This window comes from Neovison vison, chromosome 9 (assembly GCF_020171115.1).
Source record: "Neovison vison isolate M4711 chromosome 9, ASM_NN_V1, whole genome shotgun sequence".
Taxonomy (NCBI): Eukaryota; Metazoa; Chordata; class Mammalia; order Carnivora; family Mustelidae; genus Neogale; species Neogale vison.
In genome coordinates, this window is record NC_058099.1 from 51,212,222 (window position 1) to 51,230,282 (window position 18,061).

Below are 18,061 nucleotides of genomic sequence, written 5' to 3' on the forward strand. Positions count from 1 at the left end.
TTGTTCTGGTCTATCTTACTTCCAGTTCAGGTTATCTTAACCTGGTAAAATATTTAACCTATTTTAAAGTTCCCTCATTTGTGAAATGGGAATAGTAATATTTATCTTGCAGATTTTAAGTATTAAATATGATCACACACAATAGTTCCTGGTAGACAGCCAGGTCAAAACAATGTATCACCACCATCACCATCATCATTATTGTCTCTATTATTATTAATCACAACAGCTACTTAATAAAATTACTTTAGCTGAAATATAATTACTTGCACTAAATATTGCTGAATTAGCCAGTAAATCAACATGTTAAAAACAAATGTAACAAACATCTTGAATATGAGATTTCAATTCTGGAAATTAGGATTATCTTTTTCTTTTGACTAAAATCCATTTATTTATTTATTTAAAAGATTTTATTATTTATTTATTTATTCGACAGACAGAGATCACAAGAGGTGGGCGGGGGAGAGGGGAGCAGGCTCCCTGCTGAGCAGAGAGTCTGATGCAAGGCTGGATCCCAGGTCCCTGGGATCATGACCTAAGCTGAAAGCAGACACTTTAACCTACTGAGTCACGCAGGCACTCCTAAAATCCATTTAAGTTTGGATGCAACTCACGAAAATTTTATGTACCACTTGGAAAAAGTCTGTTTTTTTTTTTTTTAAAGATTTTATTTGTTTATTTGACAGAGATCACAAGTAGACAGAGAGGCAGGCAGAGAGAGAGAGAGAGAGAGAGGGAAGCAGGCTCCCTGCTGAGTAGAGAGCCCGATGCGGGACTCGATCCCAGGACCCTGAGATCATGACCTGAGCCGAAGGCAGCAGCTTAACCCACTGAGCCACCCAGGCGCCCGGAAAATGTCTGTTTAAAGACTGTTACATTTAAAATGTTTAAGTCTGTTAACTGCCTAATGTGAATCCATGTTTAATCATAAAAACTGGTCAAAATTATTGCATTTAAGTTGAAATTGGAGGAAAAGTAATAAAACAGAGACACTACTATTTTTTTTTTTAAAGACTTTATTTATTCGAGGGAGAGAGCAAGCCAGCACAGAGGGAGAGTGACAGGGCTAAGTCACTGAGCAGAGAGCCTGACTCAGGGCTCATTTCCAGGACCCTGGGATCATAGCCTGAGCTAAAGGCAGATGCTCAATGACTGAGTCACCCAGGTGCTCCCAGAGACACTACTTCTAAAAACTCAAGAAAAGGAAAGCCTATAACATATATTAAAATGTCATTCAAGGGGTGCCTGGGTGGCTCAGTGGGTTAAGCCTCTGCCTTGGGCTCAGGTCATGATCTCAGGGTAATGGGATCGAGCCCGGCATCAGGCTCTCTGCTCAGTGGGGACCCAGCTCCCCCCCACCCCCGCCTGCCTCTTTACCTACTTGTAATCTCTCTCTCTGTCAAATAAATAAAAATAAAAGATCTTTAAGATATCATTCAAGATATACTCTTAAAAATTACTGTTAAACTGATGTTAAGCCTCCAGAAACAAAGAGCAAAATTTCAATATATATTTGAGAAAGAAAGTCAAGGGATTTTTTTAAAGGCATTTGGTTTGTCTGTAAGTCAACTCAAGTGCATACTTTTCCTCCAGTACTGATCATTTAAATAATTTACCAAAAAAGATGGCCCCTTTCTAAACTGAAATAAAACACTTGACTTTGCAAAGTGTCTGTAATAGTTTGCTAGTGCTGCCTCAGAAAATACCACAGAGTGGGTAGTTTAAAACCCAACAATCTCATTTTAATTTAATGAACTCTTCGAAGACCTCATCTCCAAATACTGTCACATTCTGAAGATACTGGGAATTAGGACTTTGACATAATAAAACTGGGTGAGGGGGGACTCAATTCATACCATTCATGCCATAACAGTGTGAAATGTTAATGTATTATTAGAAATAATTTTGTATGTTTTATTTCTACTATATAAACATTGTTATCATGTTGTTGCTATCTTTTAAACCTATTTTGAATGAGTTTTACAATACATCCTTTTAAAATGAGGAAACCCAACTTAAAAAGGTAAATCATGACTTGTACAACTGCATTAGGTTAATATTTTTTAAAGGTGACAAATTAGTGATAGTCCAATGCAAATAATTCCTCTTGACTTTTCAGGACTATGGTAGTAGCCATTTATGGCAGCTGGAATGAAATAATGGATTTCTTTAGGGTTTCTACCCTAAGGAAATAGTAGGTAGTAGTATGGTATTATGTAGTCATAGAGAGAAAAATTATAGAAACCCCAGCAAACAAAAATGTCACTGTGAAACAAAGAAGATAAGCTAATGCGAACTGTTTGACATTCTAGCTGATAATGCATATATTATTTCAATTACTCATTTTGCCTTAAGATAAATGCTGTGAGTATTTTTTATTCTGTATGTTGTATTAAGCTGTTATGTGTTATTCAGTAATAATGAGACGACAGCCTTTGTTACCTGACATTGGGCAAGTGTTAGAAGTAGAAGAGATGATATCATCTGTTGTAAGTCACTAGATTTCCTATAAGTCAAGTCACAGATGCAAGAAATGTAAGTATTCACATTAATATTTTTGTTTATATATGTTTATATATTTGTGTATTTCCAGCTTTATCTGAGTATCCAGCATAGCAAATGATAACCAGGCATAGGATAAACCTTAAAAAAAATTTTCTTTGTAAGAATAATAACGAGTGCTAAAATGAAATCAAGTCAACTTAATGGGTCTTGTATTTACATATAAAAATATGAATTAAGTATAAAATTATAAAGATAGATGTTAAGATTTTTAAAGAACATCTTATTATTAATTATAGGATGATATAAAGTGACTGCAGGGTTTATACGAGTAGTTCTGTTAAAACAGGGAGAGTGATCCTAAATTACATGGGCATAAATTTCTATCTAAAATGAGATAAGTCATGTATATTTGTAACTTTAAAATTAAATTACAAACATATTATCATTTTACTTCGCTGAAGCTAAAACTATGCTCAGTTTTAATAGTTCAAATACTGCAAATCTATATGCTTTTTGAAGTATAACAGAGTCTCATCATGTCACATTTTAAAGTGAAACTGTTAATTTATAACTAATAAGCACATATAGTATAAATTTTTATAATTTCCATTGTCATGTTCTTCATTTCATCTCTGAAGATATTTTTAATCTATGTCAACAGAAGCACAAGTGTTTTCCACATTTATTTCACTAACATTGATTTTTTTTAACCCATTTTGGCAAGCGAATGATTTTGAATTATGAATTTAAATTAAGGATTCACACAAGGTTTAAGTTCATGAGACTTCGTTTTAAAATACAATCCTTTATGTTAAAATTCAGATTTAACTTCCTCAGCTCAATATCTTAAAGATTAGACTACCTTCTGCAATGTCTGCTCCGACATTTCTTTCCCATTCTTCTCTGGAGTACTCTTCTTGACCCCATCATCTTCACCGTATCTACAGAGTTGTTCTGCGAGAGAATAAATAATATATTATGGTACCTCATATACTGCTGAAAAACTGGCCTGTCGTTTTAAGGAAAAGGGTTCTAAGTTTCTCAATTATGAATAATCTATTCTATTTTATTGCTGACTATTTGGCTGAGAACTAAATGGTGATCTTTTTCAAGATTTTCAATCACATAATTATGTACCTTTGTAGTGACTTTTTTTTTCCCCAGTGTAAGATTTTCAAAGGTACAACAGATCTTCAGGTTAACAATGCTATACTTTTATTCCTATTTTCATTCTTTTGTAGAATATTCCCCCTTTGCCTTAAAAGCAAAATTCACTGCCTTCTTATCTATACAGTCACTACCAGTTTTGTTCTCTGGATCTTGTTCCCTGCCAGGAGGATCAGAGTGATTGCTGAACAAAGCAAACACTAACCGAATTAGGGTGGATTGAAACTGTAACAGCCCCTACCACCACCTTTTTTTCATGTAAAAGATCATGCACCTGGCAGAGTAAACCATAAAAATCACACTTCCAGAAAAACTGTCACTTTATAACACATAGAAACCTAGATAAGAGGTGAAATTGTTTCTATAAGTAATTCCTATACTGACCATGCCAGTGACTACCAAAACCTTTTCAACCAAGCAAAAATATACAAGCAACGTATCAAAATTAAAGGAAAAAAATCGTAAAATTTCAGTTAATACTAGTAAAATTTAAATACATTAGAAGTTATAAATAAATGTCTTCTAATCAAATAAATTATTGTGACAAATTTAGTATTTTCTTACTGAATTAGTTTTAGGATACAGCATTTCTTAAGGAATCAAAAGAAGGGCAAAAAAGAATACATAAAGCTAAAAGGATACATATCTGTGTTAGACTGAGGTGATTTTGCTTTAAAGTATGCTTGGCTGCTGTAGGTCAGTGTAAAACTTTGATTTATCAACAAAGGAAAAAGAAAACAATATTATTCTCTGTAGAGTAGAAATCCTCTTGGTATAAACAGTGACTAACAAGTTTGTTAGAGTGAATTAGGCATTTCTTTTGTCTTTGAAACATGACATATCCAATTAAAACTTCTGCACTCATGAAATAAATAGAACACTATCCTAAGGATAATAAAAGCTAGAATAGGTAGAATTTGCCACCTGGGGAATATGTACCTTTACCTTGATAATAATCTATTGGTTCCCAAGTTTCTTTTTCTAGTCCCCTAACACCATGGTGCTGAATTCATTTACAACACTCTTTCAGCAATATAGAAATAATATGCAAATACAATTCAGCTGTTCAAGTCATTTAAATATCTACTATAGTTCTAAGTGAAATATTTACTCTTAAAAATAAGAAACTATTTCTATGCTCAAAGAGCATAGGATACTAAAAATAGCAAAATAACTCCAATAAAATAAATGACAAAGACTGATTTAAAAATGGATTTGATTGTTGTTTTGTGTTGCTGGGTGTATGCAAAAGTCCACTGGTGGATGGGTTAACCATGCTCACTTGTGATTTTCTTTTGAAAACTTTAGTTTCTTACCTTCACAGGTTTTCAAAGAATACTCAAGTACTTAGGCTCAAGTGATGGAGGGCAGCGAGAAACCGGCTCCGCCCCTTGATTCTCCTCCCATTCAAGATTTAGTTTTAATGTTTTAGTTATAAATGCCTTACTTTTATTTTTACTATAAAAATTCATTCTGATTTATATTCCTTCCCAGGAGGTCCTTCCTCTTTCTTTTAATTTCTTTTAAGTTCTTAAAATCTTTTAAGTTAACTTAAATTCTTTTAAGTTCTTCCTCCACTTTCTTTTAACATTGCTTATTTACACACTTATCCTTCCTTCTCTGTTTTTCTTTTCTCTTAATTCTCTTAGATTACCTGAGCAAATTTAATTCTTCTGCAACCTTTTCCCCTCCTGGTAGATTCTTTCAGCTATTTTCTCAAGTTATTTTAAAAAATCTACTCTCATTATGAGGGGTTATAGGAAATCCCACCCTAAAATATGCCGCCGCAGTATTTTGAGCTGTAGGTACTCGAAAAACAGCAAATGCTTTTGGTTTATACTCTGATATCACACTATGGTAGATTATTAGTCAGCAAATCCTTACTCCACTCTCCTCTGCCTTCATGGGTGGAGTACAGATTCCCACTCCACTGATGCTGAGCTTCTCTGTATGAGATGCTTTGACCAAAGGAATGTGGGTATATGTAAGAGTGTGCCTGTTATAAACCTAGAACTTAGGTATTTCCCCTCTCCCCATGGAAATTTCCACTATCTGCTTTGAAAAGAATATGCCCAGATAGTCACTGAGCCTGAGACATGTGGACTCAAGTGAGCCCAATATGCTCCAGACAAACACAGAAATGCAGCCTGAAGCACATCTGCTCCAGCTGATCCACAGAAACCATCAGCAAAAAAATAACGTATATTATTGCAAGTCATTGAGATTTTGTGGTTCTTCATACAATAGCTAAAGCCATCAGGTACAGAAATTGGTAATGATAAATGAGCACTGCTATAATAAAAACCTAAATGATGTGGCATTGATTTGGGGGCTGGGTGGTTGGTGCCAAAGAATGTTCCAGGAGCTGTGAAAATGGCGACCTGTGTTACACAGTGGCAAACACTTGGCAAACTGCCATCTGACATAACATGGAAGACAATAAATGTAGCTGGTAAATTTGTAACAATGAGTGAGGAAGTTCCAGGGTCGAATGGGGTGATTGTTACTGGCTGCATTTGACTAGGTTCTAGAGGAAAGAACTGAGCTCAGAAAGGAGCATCCACAGGCATAGAGAGAAGTACATACGTTCCAGTACTTTCAGGGTTGGAAATGAAAGTGTTTCTCACCATATCAAAGGAGCTAACATAGACACACTGGCAGGAAAGGCCAAATCCAAGATATTGACATTAAGCCTCTGGGTGTGACTGTCATGCCTGTTCCTAACAATCTCTGAAAATAAATCTCTGAAAGTAATAATGTGACACTTAGTAGATACTTGCAGCTAGACGATAGGACTTCCAGAAAATTTATGGGTGAGGGCCTAACAGGTCTGAAATATGCCCCCAATCCACCACAGAAATTCATACAGATAAGACATATGAATTGTTGCTAGCTGTATTTAATAAAATGACTTATTTTAGCCAAAGAATGTGGATAGAGGTTACGATATGTCAGTTTCAAATCTAGGCTTAAGAAGCTCTGTATGTTCATACTTGTCCCTTTGTAGCCCAGAAATAGACACGTGGAGCAGAGTTAATTCTACCTGCAGCCTGAGAAAGAGCTGGACTAGATGATCCACAGCAAGGAGAACTGCTTCCACCAATCCACATGCCCACACACAAAAAGGTAAAAAAAAAAAAAAAAAAACAGGCTTGCTGTTGTTTGTGAGTGCGTTTTCACAACAGGCCTTCAGTTTTCAATGAAGAACACCATGAACAGTGTTTTTACGAACATACTCATGCATTTGTGATAAAGACCAAGGATTCCTGCTCCAAACCTCATCTTTTAACTGATTTTTCAGGCCTGACCATAGGTATTATATGCTTTACCTGGTATGCCCCATGATGGAAGTTGACCTCCCCAACCGGACCTGGTACACAGCTAATGGACTATGGTCCCTGAAGGGAGTTACAGTCAAGGGCTCAAGTTCCCTCTGGCCAACCACATTCTTATGCATATCTGTGTTCCTAGCCTAAGAGCCTCCACTAGGACTCCATGTGAAGACCTCCTTACTGCCAGACCTTTGGCTGAGGCCTTCTTCAAGTGCCTCTGCCAAGAACTCCTTATTTGGTGGCTGAGGTGGAGGTAACATTTTTCTTTCATCTATCTGACTCAGTACTCAGTTCTTTTCCTCTCTCACCTTCCCCCTTCCTTCTCCCCCAAGACCCAGGTCAATAAAAATGCAGGAGACTTTAGCTCAAGATTCCTTTGGCGTAAGACAACAACTTTGTCTGTGCTAATCCATCTGATCCTCAACTGGTGTGCGGTTCTAGGGGGGAGACAGAACAGAGGGAGTTGGCACTTTCTCCATGTTAGCCTCTTGCTTACATGGTAAGTGATTAAAGGCTTGACTGTTACTTTCATTTTGGCTTATTATCTTAAATCAGCTACGTGGACACCTGGCAGCTCAGCTCTCTCCAGCTCAGCTGAGCTCCTAACAGAGATATTATGGGATTGTAAGAGATTCACTTCAGTATGAATTGCAATTTTTAGTAAAGAGGAATTTAGTGTGGTACGGGCTTAAGGTGCTCATGTGGGAAGTAAGAGGAGACAGAACTGACTTGAGAGGAAAGGTAATGAGTTTTTTCTAAAAACATGCATAAATTTAGAAATCTTTGAAAAATAGCCAGGGGAAAATAGGTAGCAAGAAATAAAAAAATACATCTGGTACATAGAAAAAGGTTACTCTTCATAGAGATTTGGGATTTTAATCCAGGGAAAACATGTTCAATGACAATAAAAGTAAGTACCAGGATACAGATTTACCTGTCCATGTGGAACTAAAACTAGAGAAAATGATGAAAAAATGGTTCTCAGACACTGGGCATAAGACAATGGAAGGTAGTCATCCCTGAGAGAAGACAAACAAAGGAGTGAACTCAATCATTGCTCCCGTTACTGCTGAGAGAGCTTCCAGGTCACAGCACAAAAATGAAGGACTAAATGGAGTCTGGTGATCTTCAATTGCAGTGACAGATCCAGAGTCCAGGGAGGCCAAGGAAGCTCGGGTTTGCAGAGTAAAGTACCAGAGAACACAAATCAGAGATAGGGAGAGCTCTGAAGATCTACAGAGGGCATCCCTCAAGTCTCCAGCTAAGTACTGATCAGCACACAAATGTGTATAAACAACCCCAAAAAAGAACCACCTAAAAGGATTAGAGGAAACAATCTTCAAAATTCACACAGGCCCAAGAATAGTTCCTTTTCCCCAGAGCGAAGAGTAAAAAAAATTACATGTTATGTAACTTTGCAAAAAGAAAAGAGTGACAGGAGAATTACCTCTGGAAGCATTTTAAGTCACAAGATAGTGGAGAACATTTTTTTTAAGTATCAAAAGAAAAAAAAAAACCACCAATGAAGAATTCTATACTCGGTGAAAAGATCTTTCAAAAATGAAGACAAAATAAGGATTGCTTTTACAGGTATATAAAAGCTGAAAGAATTCATCATCAGCAGATGGGCAGTATATAAATATTAAAGGAAGTCCTTTAGGAAAATAGAAACTGACACCAAATGTAAATTGGGATCTAAATGAGGGAATAAAGAGCAGCAGAAGTTGTTCTTAGTTAAGATAAGAACCACCAGATTGGTGTCATGTAAAGCCAAATATCAATGTAAATCTCTGGGATCACCCCTTCCAGAATAGGAAAAACTCTCTAGTAGGTGGAACGAAATGAACATTTAAGAAAATACAGACTTAAAATCCAGTTTGGAAGAAAACACAATCAAAGAATAAAGAACTTGTCAAAAACCTGAATTTAATAAAAAATCTCAGAAAATCAATAATAAGACAAAGGAAAAAAAGTGGGAATTTAAGTGTTGAAGCAATAAATTAAGAATCGGAAAATATCACTGTAGATTTAATAGAAATATTAGAAATATCAGAAAGAACAAAGGGAAGAAAATATTTGCGTGTGTGTGTCTGTGTGCGTGTGTGTGTCTGTGTGTGTGTGTGTGTGTGTATAAAGAGAGAGAGGGAGAGCACTCAAAATTGAAATATTGATGAAGGAAAAGTCTTTAGATAAACTGAACGCAGAAGAAAAAGATAAAGACTAAAGAATTAAACAGATATACACAAAACCCAGATGAAAAGTACCCAAACATAAAGACAACTGATATCCTTGAATTAGAGTATAAAAAAATGGAATATGCAAAAATACATTAGCTTGTAATACAGGAAGATCTTAATTGACAAATTATAAATTACATGGATAATCCAAAAATATGATTCAGAACAAAGTATATAAGACATATATCATTTTATTTAATTTTTGAACATCAAGTGGCACAAACTAAAAATTCACATAGCAAAAGCAAGTCACGATCAAAAAGGAACAGAGACAATATACAGGAACAGTCACTTTACAGGCAATACAATGGTACTAAATTCATATCTCTCAATACTTACCCTGAATATTAATGGCCTAATGCCCCAATCAAAAGACACAGGGTATCAGAATGGATAAAAAAACAAAACCCATCTATATGTTGCCTAGAAGAAACTCATTTTAGAACCGAAGACACCTCTGGATTTAAAGTGAGGGGGTGGAAAACAATTTACCATGCTAATGGACATCAGAACTAAGCAGGGGTGGCAATCCTTATATCAGATCAATTAGATTTTAAGCTAAAGACTATAATAAGAGACGAGGAAAGACACTATATCATACTCAAAGGATCTGTCCAACAAGAAGATCTAACAATTTTAAGTATCTATGCCCCTAACGTGGGAGCAGCCAACTATATAAACCAATTAATAACAAAATCAAAGAAACACATCAACAATAATACAATAATAGTAGGGACTTTAGCACTCCCCTCACTGATATGGACAGATCATCCAAGCAAAAGATGAACAAGGAAATAAAGGCCTTAAATGACACACTGGACCAGATGGACATCACAGATATATTCTGAGCATTCCATCACAAAGCAACAGAATACACATTCTTCTCTAGTGCACATGGAACATTCTCCAGAAGAGATCACATCCTGGGTCCTAAATCAGGTCTCAACCAGTATCAAAAGATTGGGATCATTCCCTGCATATTTTTAGAACACAATGCTCTGAAGCTAGAACTCAATCACAAGAGGAAATTTGGAAAGAATCCAAATACATGGAGACTAAACAGCATACTACTAAAGAATGAATGGGTCAACCAGGAAATTAAAGAAGAATTGAAAAAATTCATGGAAACAAATGATAATGAAAACACAATGGTTCAAAATCTGTGGGACACAACAAAGGCAGTCCTGAGAGGAAAATATATAGCAGTACAAGCCTTTCTCAAGAAACAAGAAAGGTCTCAGGTACACAACCTAACCCTACACCTAAAGGAGCTGTAGAAAGAACAGGAAAGAAACCCTAAAACCAGCAGGAGAAATCATAAAGATCAGAGCAGAAATCAATGAAATAGAAACCAAAAAAAAACAATAGAACAAATCAACCAAACTAGGAGCTGGTTCTTTGAAAGAATTAATAAGATTGATAAACCCCTTGCCAGACGTATCAAAAAGAAAAGAGAAAGGACCCAAATAAATAAAATCATGAATGAAAGAGGAGAGATCTCAACTAACACCAAAGAAATACAAACTATTATAAGAACATACTATGAGCAACTCTACACCAACAATTTGACAATCTGGAAGAAATGGATGCATTCCTAGAAACACATATAAACTACCACAACTGAAACAGGAAGAAATAGAAAACCTCAACAGACCCATAAACAGTAAGGAAATTGAAACAGTCATCAAAAATCTCCAAACAAACAAAAGCCCAGGGCCAGATGGCTTCCCGGGAGAATTCTACGAAACATTTAAAGGAGAACTAATTCCTATTCTCCTGAAACTGTTTCAAAAAACAGAAATGGAAGGAAAACTTCCAAACTCATTTTAGGAGGTCAGCATCACCTTGATCCCAAAACCAGACAAGGATCCCATCAAAAAAGAGAACTACAGACCAATATCCTTGATGAACACAGATGTGAAAATTCTCACCAAAATACTAGCCAATAGGATTCGACAGTATATTAAGAGAATTATTCACCACGACCAAGAGGGACTTATTCCAGGACTGCAAGGTTGGTTCAACATCCACAAATCAATCAATGTGATACAAAACATTAATAAAAAAAAGACAAGAACCATATGATACTCTCAATAGATGCTGAAAAAGCATTTGACAAAGTACAGCATCCCTTCCTGATCAAAACTCTTCAAAGTATAGGGACAGAGGGCACATACCTCAATATCTTCAAAGCCATCTATGAAAAACCCACTGCAAATATCATTCTCAATGGAGAAAAACAAAGCTTTTCCGCTAAGGTCAGGAACACAGCAGGGATGTCCATTATCACCACTATATGCTATTCAACATAGTACTAGAAGTCCTAGCCTCAGCAATCAGACAACAAAAGGAAATTAAAGGCATACAAATTGGCAAAGAAGAAGTCAAACTATCACTCTTCACAGATGATATGATACTATATGTGGAAAACCCAAAAGACTCCACTCCAAAACTGCTAGAACTTGTATAGAAATTCAGTAAAGTGTCAGTTATAAAGTCAATGCACAGAAATCAGTTGCATTTTTCTCTACACCAACAACAAGACAGAAGAAAGAGAAATTAAGGAGTCAATCCCATTTACAATTGCACCCAAAACTATAAGATACCTAGGAATAAACCTAACCAAAGAGGCACCGAATCTATACTCAGAAAACTATAAAGTACTCATGAAAGAAATTGAGGAAGACACAAAGAAATGGAAAAATGTTCCATGCTCCTGGATTGGAAGAACAAACATTGTGAAAATGTCTATGCTACCTAAAGCAATCTACACATTTAATGCAATTCCTATCAAAATACCATCCATTCTTTTCAAAGAAATGGAACAAATAATCCTATAATTTATATGGAACCCCAAAAGACCTCAAATAGCCAAAAGAATATTGGAAAAGAAAGCCAAAGTTGGTGGCATCACAATATCGGAACTCAACCTCTATTACAAAGCTCTCATCATCAAGACAGCATGGTACTGGCACAAAAACAGACACATAGATCAATGGAACAGAATAGAGATCCCAGAAACAGACCCTCAACATTATGGTCAACTAATCTTCAACAAAGCAGGAGAAAATGTCCAATGGAAAAAAGACAGCCTCTTCAATAAATGGTGTTGTGAAAATTGGACAGCCACATGCAGAAAAATGAAACTGGACCATTTCCTTACACCACACACGAAAATAGACTCAAAATGGATGAAGGACCTCAATGTGAGAAAGGAATCCATCAAAATCCTTGAGATGAACACAGGCAGCAACCTCTTCGACCTCAGTCACAGCAATGTCTTCCTAGGAACATTGCCAAAGGCAAGGGAAGCAAGGGCAAAAATGAACTATTGGGATTTCATCAAGATCAGCTTTTGCACAGCAAAGGAAACAGTTAACAAAATCAAAAGACAACTGACAGAATGGGAGAAGATATTTGCAAATGACATATCAGATAAAGAACTAGTGTCCAAAATCTATAAAGAACTTAGCAAACTCAACACCCAAAGAACAAATAATCCAATCAAGAAATGGGCAGAAGACATGAACAAACGTTTCTGCAAAGAAGACATCCAGAGGGCCAACAGACACATGAAAAAGTGCTCCACATCACTCGACATCAGGGAAATACAAAGCAAAACCACAATGAGATATCACCCCACATCAGTCAGGATGGCTAAAATTAATAAGTCAGGAAATGACAGATGCTGGCGAGGATGCTGAGAAAGGAGAACCCTCCTACACTGTTGGTGGGAATGCAAGCTGGTGCAACCACTCTGGAAAACAGCATGGAGGTTCCTCAAAATGTTGAAAATAGAACTACCCTATGACCCAGCAATTGCACTACTGGGTATTTACCCTAAAGATACAAACGTAGTGATCCGAAGGGGCACGTGCACCTGAGTGTTTATAGCAGCAATGTCTACAATAGCCAAACTATGTCCATCCATAGAGGAATGGATACAGAAGATGTGGTATATATACACAATGGAATACTATGCAGCCATCAAACGATATGAAATCTTGCCATTTGTGACAACGTGGATGGAACTAGAGGGTATCATGCTTAGCGAAATAAGTCCATCAGAGAAAAACAACTATCATATGATCTCCCTGATATGAGGAAGTGGAGATGCAATATGGGGGGTTAAGGGCGTAGGAGAAGAATAAATGAAACAAGATGGGATTGGGAGGGAGACAAACCATAAGTGACTCTTAATCTCATAAAACCAACTAAGGGTTGCTGGGGGGAGGGGGTTTCGGAGACGGGGGTGAGGTTATGGACATTGGGGAGGGTATGTGCTATAGTGAGTGCTGTGGTGTGTGTAAACCTGGCAATTCATAGACGTGTACCCCTGGGGATAAAAATATATGTTTATAAAAAATAAAAAATTAAAAAAAAAAAAAAAAAAAAGCAAGTCACATCCAAAGAATGTAGTGAGGCACAGGATGGAAGGAAAACCTGACACCTCTACATAATACACCTCTATAGTAATCTTCCATTATAAAAATGAGTAGTATCTAGAAAGTTCTGAGGGGGAAAAAAAGTGTGAAATGATAAAACTATACCCAGCCAATTCATTCATTGACTATAAAGACTGCTGAAACAAATTTTCAAACATCTAAATTCTTACAAATATGGCTATTTTGATTTCTTCTTGGGAAAAAAAAATAGTTTCGGTTATATCTTGCTAACTAAAAAGTAAAAATAAAGAACTCATGGATAAAAAGCCTATGGCTTTAAAAAATGTAGTGAGTAATGAGTCCATTGTATATAAAAATAAGACTGTAAAACTGGCCATATCATTGTTACCATATGAACAAGACTAAAGATGCGAGGGAAACAAAATAATTTTCTTTTTTTAAAAAACAACTGTTATTTTCGTCTTGCATGGCAAAGAATTAATTTTTAACATGCCCTGAAATTGAAATATATACTTTTAAAAATACAAAGTAATTGCAACTTCAATGTTTTTTGAACCTTTCTTTTTAATCTTGGAGGAAAGTTTTAGAAATTAATACGTACTGAAGTAATGAAACATTTACCTAAAGTTCAACAGTCCTTCATATTTACAACTGTTTCTTTTTATTTGGTTGGCACCAAACAAAATAACACATAAGTATCTTTTTAAAAAGCAGCATACTGGGGCACCTGGGTGGCTCAGTGGGTTAGGCCTCTGCCTCAGCTCAGGTCATGATTTCAGGGTCCTGGGATCGAGCCCCACATCGGGCTCTCTGCTCTGCAGGGAGCCTGCTTCCCACTCTCTCTCTCTCTGCCTGCATCTCTGCCTACTTGTGATCTCTGTCAAACAAATAAATAAAATCTTAAAAAATAAATAAATAAAAATTAAAAGAAAAAGTAGCATACATTATGGTTTCTTTTCCCACAATTTATCTAACTAGGCTTCTTTCTTTATAAGTATTGAAAGATGTTTGATTCAATGATTATAAGATTGGAATTTGGATTTTTAAGTGTTTGTGAATTAGGATGTTTTTCTATGTCTTTTTTAGTCTTTCTTATTGTTTGAGTTATTTCTAAGTGTGTGTAATTTTTCAAGGAACAATAAAGTTATTATTCTTGAAAAGTAAACTAAGGATAAAATCTTAGATCTTAGGAATAAATGGAAGGAAGTTTCAGTGGAAGAATCAGAGAAAACAGAGGCAAGCATAGTAGAGTGGTAGAAGGTAAAACAAAGGAAAACCAGTGTTTCAGAAGCCAGTGAAGGAGTAAACTTGAAATATGATATAAATCAGTGGTATAAAATAGATGATGTCAAACACTGGCTTTGATAAATCACCAGTGACCTAACTAAGAGCAAATGGAACAACAATAGTAATTGGGACAATAGGCAGATGAGCAGTATATGAAAACATTAAGTATAAATTTTTAAGTTAATTATTATAAATTGTCAATATCTAAAAATTACAGTGGTAACAATGCAGCTATAGTGAAGCAAAATAGGAAGAAATTCTGTCCCATCAAACTTATACTTTTTTCTAATGAGGTATTACCGTATGGACTGAAGTCTTATACAAATACAGTTATCTTGATTTTAACCAAGGAATAACCCTTCAATTGGAACAGATATATTCCTTTTACTAAACAATTTTAGGCTAGTGGTTAGTAGGTGGCAGATTTACAGATCTCCAGGTTTCCTTTTAACTCTATAATTTTTATTCTAGGACAATAGATGAGAACTAAATGAGTTCCAGAAAAATGTAATATCAAATGAAAATATAAATGAATTATTAATATTGAGTATAATAACTATATAATTTATGCAACTTTGAAAAAACATAACTAGGAAGACCTTGCCAATGAATCGAAAAACAAACATCTTTTCTTCTTATCAAATATCTCTTTAGAATTTTTAATGAATTATAATGCTAACTTTTAGGTGTTCTATTTGATTTTCTCATGTAAGGTAAAAATGTTAATGACATATCAATAAGTAAAGCAGTAGAAAGAGAGGGAAGAAGGATAAGATTCTTATAAGAAATTGGAAGCAAAACATCAAGAACTAGATATTTTTAAATGCCTGTAATAAGTATTTAGTCTCACAAGAAAATGTACCTTCTCTCTTCTCTGCCATACACATATTTAATTCTTGTATTGTTGCCTTATCAACAGATATACGTACTTTAAGTTTATCCAATTCTTCTTGAAGATTCATCCTATAAAAATTAACAAAACAAGTGATTATTTAAAATGTATAAGTTAAGGAATAATGTAGCAAACAGATAAAGATAGTAAATATATTTAAGAAAATATGAATTAGATAGTAGCAAAATAAAAGAAAAATATACCACTATTAACAAATCCTAACAATTAAAATTGAATTTTAATGAGAATCTGGGAAGTAAAATGTCTTAAGTGATTTTTAAATTTATCTAAGTAAATATGTTACTTTAAACATAGATTATACGATAAAAAAATAAGGTATTGAGTTACCCAATCACCTTTTTCCTTAAGATTTTTTTCTAAGTACTCTCTACACTCACTGTGGGGCTCAAACTTATAGCCCCAAGATCAAGAATTACATGCTATACTGACTGCCAGCCAGGTACCCCTACCCAACCACTTCTTGACACACAGATATACCACGTAAAAATCATGGTATGTAATGTTAATACACATACTGAAAGCGGAAAGAGTATGTTTCTAGATGCCAAGATGCTAAGAACCCTGATTAGTAAAATGGAATTGACTACCACAATGAGAGACTGGATCAAATATCACCCATGGAGACCTCAGACCTTCAGACCTGAATGGGGATGGAAATTTATGCCCAAGACTATGGCTGAGAGATAAAACTGGGCTAACTGCAGCAAGATGGGAGACAAAAATTTGCTGAGTATGAAACAAATATCAGCAGTTTAACTGGCTGGAGTTTCATTAAAAAGAGGCTAACTGGTTCCAAAATCAAGCCACATACATTTTCAGAGATCTAAAGAATTGACAGTAATGTAAAAACTGGTTCATGGCCAGTGTCTACTGGAGAGTTCAGTCAGATGGAGAGTTCAGACAGACACAATCATCCATTACAGACAGGCTTCCAAACTGAGAGAACCACAGAAAATAAAACTCAAAAAAGTTGAATTTGCAGATAAGAACAATTATATGAATAAGTTCATTCAACATATAATTCATATAATTATATAAGCTCATGAATAAGTTCATGAATGACAGTCTAAATAACACCCCGCCGAAATGAGAGAATGTACAATAGGGAAATGAAAATAACAGAACAATTCAGAATGAGTTTTTATAGAATTAGAGTTTTTAAAATGTTTAAAAAAAGGAAAAAAGGGGACAAAACATGTATTTTTAAAAACAATAATTGACTGAAAACTCAACGAATGTGTTAAACAGTATACAGAAAAAGCTAATGGAAACTGGTAAAATTAAAGACAACACTGAGGGGACGCCTGGGTGGCTCAGTTGGTTAAGCAGCTGCCTTTGGTTCAGGTCATGATCCCAGTGCCCTGGGATCGAGTCCCACATCAGGGAGCCTGCTTCTCCCTCTGACTCTGCCTGCCACTCTGTCTGCCTGTGCTCGTTCTTGCTCTCTCTCTCTGACAAATAAATAAATAAAAATCTTAAAAAAAAAAAAAAAGACAACACTGAGAAATAAAAAGAAGGAAAATCGTAACAATATATAAAGTCATTTGAATGAGACGCCCAAAAAGCATCTCAGAAATTATTCAAGGAGATGGGTGCCTCACTGATTTCTGTTCAGGTCATGCTCTCAGGGTCATGAGATCAAGCCCTGCACTGGGGTCTGCACTGAGCATGGAGCCTAGTTGGGATTCTCTCTTCCCCTCCCCCTACTCCTCCCTCCCCCTACGCACATGCGCTCTCTCTCTCTCTCTCAAATAAATAAATCTTTTTTATATAATGGCTGAAAACTGAGAGCTGATGAAAAAATGTGAATTAATAGATTAAGAGAGTCAAACTGTAAACAGAAGAAATAAAACTATATAGAGGGAAACTGCAGGACACCACAGAAAAAGAGGGTATCTTCAAATCATCCATATTGAGAAGAGATGTTACTTAACAACTACAGAGCTTCGGAGTGACAGAGACTTCTCACAGCAACAAGAAAGGTCAGAAGAAAAATAATATCCTCAACATTTGAAGGTTTACTATTAATAGATCTTAGATGAAAGAACTATTAAAGAATATATTTTAGGTAGACAGTGATGGTGAAAAGACATCTATAAACATGTACCTGGAAGTAAACCAACATTTATCACGTAAAGTCAATATAACAGTATCCAAATGAAGGCAGAAATAGAATACAGTAGAATTAAATTTCTGAACAACAAAATGATA

At 35.5% G+C, this 18,061-nt stretch overlaps 1 protein-coding gene across 5 annotated transcripts in view; it reads right to left on the reverse strand.

Moving 5' to 3' along the window:
- CNTLN (centlein) overlaps window positions 1–18,061 on the reverse strand; it is a 291,584-nt gene that overhangs the window by 91,024 nt on the left and 182,499 nt on the right. For all 5 annotated transcript variants that reach the window (XM_044265616.1, XM_044265615.1, XM_044265613.1 and 2 more), the window contains 2 exons: window positions 15,800–15,900; window positions 3,371–3,462 (listed from right to left, as the gene is read on the reverse strand). In XM_044265616.1, coding sequence (XP_044121551.1) covers window positions 3,371–3,462; window positions 15,800–15,900 — 193 coding nt within the window. The remainder of the gene's footprint in view (window positions 1–3,370; window positions 3,463–15,799; window positions 15,901–18,061) is intronic.